Genomic DNA, 6,664 nt, shown 5'->3' with positions numbered 1-6,664 from the left:
AAAGGAATAGGTAGTGTGTTGCTATAGTGTGTAAAAATTGTCTACTTTTAGCTGGCAGTCATATCTGTTAGGTAGTAGCAAGAGAAAAGAAACAAAAAAAAAGGTAAAGTAATAAAATATTTGAATGACCAAGTTTAATAATTTCATGCATTTATCGCGCTAGATTCACTAGATATTATTAAATACTTGATTGGAATTAAAATCAAGATTGCAGAAGCTTGAGTTTTTTTTTTTAGTTAAAAAGTGTAAAGACTAGTAACTATATAAACTTGAGAAGGTACATTTATATAATTACTTTAAAAACGAAAAGGAGGCTTCCATGTCCATGCTAAATTCTACCAAAAGTGGACATTCTTTTTGTCACATACATGAAGGAAAAATATATATATATATTTTCTTTTTTCAAGCATTTGTTGCCTGACCAATTATTATTCACAATTGGTTAAAGAAATAATTCTGCAGATGTTAATATGTATGTTTACATTAACGCATGAAATATGCACATTCATTTATAAATTCTGATATTATTCGTATAGAAATTATTTGAAAACAAATTCTTCTGAGCATAACAAGTTTTCTACTATCTTTTTATTTTTCCTACTGTTTGATTATATTCTGACATACGTAACATCAAAAATAACACAGCGGTAAATAAAATTTATTTCCCAAATAATTAACTATTGATCTTACACATATCCAATCCGATGTTCAACTATGAACCTGTGGACAAGAGGAAAGAGTAAAGACAGAGAGTTCAATTCCCATTTCACCCTTCCCTAATGACTTTCCCAAACATTTCAAGTTCAAACTCCACCTCAGCAAGGATGCATCTGTCTTTTCAGACATCCCACCCAATCATCTCATCCCACGTGTCATTGAAAGAGCAGCGTAAACAAACACAACAAAATAGACAGTTGCAGACCAAAATAAATAAACCAAAATACAAAAATTTAAAACAAACAAACAAACAACCGGTCGCTTTCTTCTTCCTTTGACATTCTACCTCTGCAATCTTAATTCATATTGAAATTACCATTACACCCTTTACACGTTAATTTTTTTTTAATAGTATATATTTTTTTACTTTTACCATTCAAAATCCGAGTGTGTATATATATATACAAGCCTGAGAGATAACCCAATCAAACATCATTTTTGCTCTCTGTGTAATGGGTTTTCCCTAAGGTATGTTTCTTTTCATTTTGTCTTTGATTCATTTAGTATATACATATGTTTTCTGGTTGAATCGTTATTGAATTTGGTGACCCTTTGGGGTGATATAACTGTAGGATCAGTTGATTGTAGTCAACTGTGATTAGTTTTGTGACTTTGTCCACTTGATAGTTGTTGACCCTGGTTTTCTTATGTGGATTTGAATTCTTTTGCGTTTTGTTTTCGGCAAAGTTTTTAATTTGTTTAAAGTCTTGATTTCTTGATGGATGGAGTTGGACTAAAGTTGGCGTTTCTGGTGATCAGTTAAAGATCTGTTTTTTGAAGTAAAACTGTAAAGCGTTTGATTATTCACTTATTGCATGATCTTAGTTATGTCCTATTCCAGTGCTTCATTCTTGCACTAATAGAACAATAATAGCCATTTGTTCATTTGTCATATGCTTAGTGGATCTGATTTGGTTTTATTGATGTTTGCTTTGTCTAAATTTTGGTGTTCTGAGTTTAGTTATCAGGATTTTTATTGCAGGGAGGCTGTTTATTTGGTTTAAGAGAAGTTATATTCATTGATTTCGGAGTTTTAGGATGCCTGGAGTCGTTATGGAGGTAAATCATGAAGAAGGCCCAGTGAGTGAAGTGAATGAGAATGGAAATTCTACCAATGGTAAAGAGAATTTGGTTGCAAATAAGTCCCTAAATGAAGGTTTGACTACTCAAAATCCTCAGAATGGCAGCACAGGGAATGTGGTTGAGGGTGAGGTTGAGACCTCTATAGAGCAGCTTTATGAGAATGTGTGTGAGATGCAAAGTTCTGATCAATCGCCCTCTAGGGTGAGTTTTGGATCAGAAGGTGAGGAGTCTAGGATTGATTCTGAGTTGCGACATCTTGTTGGAGGAGAGATGAGAGAAGTGGAGATAATGGAAGAAGAAGAAGAAGTGGTGAGGAAGCCAGAGAATGATGATTCTCATAGTGATATTGCTATTAAAAAAGAAAGTTCCTCAATTAACTTGGAAAATTCCCAATCTGGAAGTACCAAGACTACTTCAGCTCAATCAAAGAAAGCAACTCAATCGCAGTTGGAGTCTGATGCATCAGCAGTCTCAAGTCCCAAGGGTAAAAGTCCTCATGGGAAGCCTCCCAAAGATAAAAGGAATGAAAAAAATCTAAAGAAAGGAATCACGGGAGGAATCTTCTCAAAGAAACAGAGCAATTCCCCTTCAAGGGGATTGAAACTACAGAATGGCAGTGAGGATTCATCAGAATCAGGCTTGGACAATCCTGATCTTGGGCCATTTCTACTTAAGCAAGCTAGGGATTTGATTTCTTCTGGAGATAATCCCCAGAAGGCTCTTGATTTAGCCCTTCGAGCAGCAAAGTCATTTGAAAGATGTGCCGATGGCAAGCCCAGTTTGGATCTGGTGATGAGTTTGCATGTGACTGCTGCAATATACTGTAACTTAGGCCAGTATAGTGATGCCATCCCAGTTCTGGAGCACTCAATTGAAATTCCGGTGATTGAGGAAGGCCAAGATCATGCCCTGGCTAAATTTGCTGGTTATATGCAATTGGGAGATACTTATGCAATGCTGGGCCAGCTAGAGAACTCCATTATGTCCTATTCAACAGGTTTAGAAGTCCAAAGGTGCATATTGGGAGACTCTGACCCTAGAGTTGGTGAGACCTGCAGATATTTGGCTGAAGCTCATGTCCAGGCACTGCAATTTGATGAAGCTGAGAAGCTCTGTCAGATGGCTCTAGATCTCCATAGAGAGAGTGGTTCTCCTGCTTCTCTTGAGGAGGCAGCAGACAGAAGGCTCATGGGACTGATTTGTGAATCCAAAGGAGATCATGAAGCTGCTCTTGAGCATCTTGTTTTGGCCAGCATGTCCTTGGCAGCCAATGGGCAGGAAGCAGAGGTGGCATCTGTTGATTGCAGCATTGGGGACACATATTTATCTCTAAATCGATATGATGAAGCTATTTTTGCTTATCAGAAAGCCCTTACAGCTCTTAAGTCTGCTAAGGGGGAAAATAATCCTGCTGTTGCTTCAGTTTTTGTTCGTCTGGCTGACTTGTATAACAAGACAGGAAAATTTAAGGAATCAAAATCCTATTGTGAAAATGCCCTTAGAATTTTTGGGAAGCCCCCACCTGGTTTTGCTCCAGAGGAGATTGCTAGTGGTCTGACTGACATATCTGCCATCTATGAATCAATGAATGAGCTTGAGCAGGCACTTAAGTTGCTGCAGAAGGCACTGAAGATGTATGATAATGCCCCTGGTCAGCAAAATACAATAGCAGGAATTGAGGCTCAGATGGGAGTTTTGTACTACATGTTGGGAAACTACTCAGATTCATACAACTCGTTCAAAAGTGCAGTGCTGAAACTCCGCGCCTGTGGAGATAAGAAATCAGCCTTCTTTGGTATTGCTCTTAATCAAATGGGGCTTGCTTGTGTACAGCGATATGCAATAAATGAAGCTTTGGATCTGTTTGAAGAATCAAGAAGCATTTTGGAACAAGAATATGGACCATATCACCCCGATACGCTTGGTGTTTATAGCAATCTTGCTGGCACTTACGATGCAGTGGGCAGGTATGCCACTTTCTGAATCTCAATTTCGACCTCCAATTTGTTCTTTCCATCAATTATTTGCATTATATTGTGATTCAAACTTTTTGCTAGTGATCTTACCTCCATTGTATTTATTTAACTTTAAAAGTATCAGGGTCTTCCGAAACATATATGCCGTAGTAGCAGTAAGATATATAGGCAAGTTACAAACGTGGGACTAACTTATTTTTTGACAAATGGTCATGGTCTGTTTGCTGAAAGAAGAACTGACAGGATCGTAATTACAGTTTTTGATTTTGGACGAGTCTGTTAATCTGAATCTTTATGTAGGTTGGAAGATGCAATTAAAATGCTGGAGTTTGTTGTTGGAATGAGAGAGGAAAAGCTTGGGACAGCAAATCCTGATGTGGATGATGAGAAGAAGAGGCTGGCTGAGCTACTAAAAGAGGCTGGTAAGGTTCGGAACAGAAAAGCCAGGTCACTTGAGAACCTGCTTGATTCCAACAATCCTACAAACAATCTAAACAATGATGGCATCAAGGTCTGATAAGATTGGTTGTATATTGATTCACTGTTCACACAACATATTTATACAATTGAAAAAGGAATTTGAAGGTATAGAAGATGGATGTATTTATTAGATTCTTGTTTTGGGGTTGGTTAAAGTGTATACTACTCCTGTATGGGGGTGTGGTATAGTGTTGATTCATGTTATTTTATTGGTGAAGGTGGTTCTGTACCAAATGTTAAATTTATTTACAGCATTTGTTTGTAACTTTATAATCATTGTATATCTTTATATATGAAAAAGGAAAGAACAGAGTGATTGATACTTTTAATATTAGTACTTCTCTTGCATAATTGATTGATCTATTTGTTTCTTCCAATTAAATAAAAAAGATAACAACAAGAGGAAAAGTTTGTCATGCTTCACACCTGGAAATGGACTCAAAATGGATCTTTGAATTTAACCAACATTTTGTAGTTAAAAGTCAATACGTTGAATCAATCTATGATTCTGCTGCCTTGACGTTGTCAACATTAGACACATATGATAAAATCTGCAATTTTTTTTTTTTTTGAGAAACTGAAGAACTGACATTTGTTGCAGTAAAGATTTTGTGAAAGCTATTGTTCTCTTAGGATTTCAAAGATCTAAAAATATGATCAATCTAGTGGTCCCTTTGGAGAATTCTCAAGATGGTTTGGTTGGTTGGTAGAATTTAATTCTCCACTGTTCTCTGCTCTTTTTTGCACCTCTAATGGTGTCAAAGAATAAATATATCCAGAAGGAAATTTTCTTCATTCTTTTTTCATCTAAAAAGAACTCTTACCTTCACTTCCTTGGACAAACTTGGTTACAATTCTGTATCAAGCATTTGTATACTTCTTTGTTTAATTAGACTGAGGGAAATAGATTCTTTTTCTCTCAAATCCTTTGCTAACTTAATATGGAGCCGTGAATTCCACAGAGAAGACAGATTTGGAGGAATCAGAATATTCCACAGATTGGCATAGCTGGATTGTTACAAGAACAAGTCTAAAAATATATACCATTTAACATAACGGGTAAATTTTATATATACTAACAATGTATATATTATCATTGTTAGATTCATGACACATGTGCAAAAGTTGGATTTCAAATTCAAATTTTACGTAGTTGTCATTCATCTAAGATACTGTCAGTGTGAGAAAGATTAATCCTTAACATTAATACGAATTTAGTGGACAAGATTGAAGAACCTAAAGGGAAAGTAAAAGCTTCAAAGTCCACATCAATTCCAGCTAATAATATGCACCAGCCATTCTTCCTTAGATCTGACATGTCTCCGAAGCTCATCTTTTGCTGTTTGAAGAGGACAGTGGACCAGCTGTACTTTATATATTATACGATGGCCTTTCCTTTCAGGATTGGTAGAACTTCATTTTCAGGATACATTTACTTCAAGGCCTCCTTTGTTTTTTTTTTTTTTCCCTCCCTTTTATTCCTCGTTTTAGGTTATACATTCTTCCAATTAATATATCTTTCTCTTGAACTTTTTGAAGCATTTTACTACATAATTTAAAACATTCTTTGTTGGTTGAACTTATTCTTCATACCTGCTTTCAATGTTACCGAATACCAACATCCGATAGGACTATATTGCTAGTAGTTGGTGCAGCACATCAGTCCTCGCTAGACTTGAAATTTGGAAGTAAGACAGCTCCTATTCTTGAAATCAAGTCTGCCCTATTTGTCAAGCAATCTGAATTTTGGTAATCTTTTAAAATCAGCTTTGCCAGTTGTGTGCTCAGCCCCCATTCTCTCAGGCAGTGGGGGAGGTTAAGACTTAGGAGGGGAATCGTTTTAATTGGGACTAACTCCACTTTGTACCCTCCAAATTATACTACTTTTTTGTTTTGTATTTTAAACTTCAATTTTGGATACGTTACACATTAATCTCTCCATTTTGGACACTTTGCATCTTAAATTCTTAAATTTGTTCCCTTTAAATTCAATCAGTAACAACGTTAGCAAAATTAATGGCACAGAGGATCCAACAAATCATTGATAGTGTGCTAAAAGTAGTGAAAAGGTGTCAAGATATTGTAGGAAAAATAAAATAATATATTGTCATTAATTTATACTATCCTTTATTCCATTAATTTTGCTAATAATATTAGTAATTGGGACCATAAAAAATCAACGACAATGTACTGAAAGTGGGCAAAAAGAGCCAAGATATCATAGTTAGAAGAAATGATACATTGATATTAATTTTCACTATTCTTTAACTCATTAATTTTACAAACATTGTTGTTGATTGAATTTAAATGAGACAAGCTTGAGGATTTAGAGTGCAAAGTATCTAAAATTAAAGTTGAGGGTACAAAGTGAAAAAGATTTGAGTGGTGTAAAGTATAATTAGTCCTTT

General features: G+C 35.6%; 1 protein-coding gene across 2 annotated transcripts; it reads left to right on the top strand.

Moving 5' to 3' along the window:
* The first annotated feature begins 1,088 nt into the window (after positions 1–1,088).
* LOC113739917 (protein KINESIN LIGHT CHAIN-RELATED 3-like) lies at positions 1,089–4,585 on the top strand. Of its 2 annotated transcripts, none has more exons than XM_027267333.2 (3): positions 1,089–1,185; positions 1,700–3,767; positions 4,077–4,585. In XM_027267333.2, the coding sequence occupies exons 2-3, from the start codon at positions 1,756–1,758 to the stop codon at positions 4,291–4,293; spliced, it is 2,229 nt and encodes a 742-aa protein (XP_027123134.2). In that variant the 5' UTR covers positions 1,089–1,185; positions 1,700–1,755; the 3' UTR covers positions 4,294–4,585. The 2 variants fall into 2 exon arrangements, with proteins under 2 accessions (XP_027123134.2, XP_071903786.1); XM_072047685.1 differs by having other exon boundaries at positions 1,112–1,185; positions 1,686–3,767.
* The last annotated feature ends 2,079 nt before the right edge of the window (positions 4,586–6,664 follow it).

Source organism: Coffea arabica, chromosome 4e (genome assembly GCF_036785885.1).
Source record: "Coffea arabica cultivar ET-39 chromosome 4e, Coffea Arabica ET-39 HiFi, whole genome shotgun sequence".
Lineage (NCBI taxonomy): Eukaryota > Viridiplantae > Streptophyta > Magnoliopsida > Gentianales > Rubiaceae > Coffea > Coffea arabica.
This window is presented reverse-complemented; position numbering and strand designations above follow the sequence as displayed.

Excerpts from the sequence above, each read along its gene's own strand:
- LOC113739917 (XM_027267333.2), top strand. The coding sequence starts at position 1,756 with ATGCCTGGAGTCGTTATGGAGGTAAATCATGAAGAAGGCCCAGTGAGT. Across the intron at positions 3,768-4,076 it reads ACTTACGATGCAGTGGGCAG|GTTGGAAGATGCAATTAAAA; the intron begins GTATGCCACTTT and ends ATCTTTATGTAG.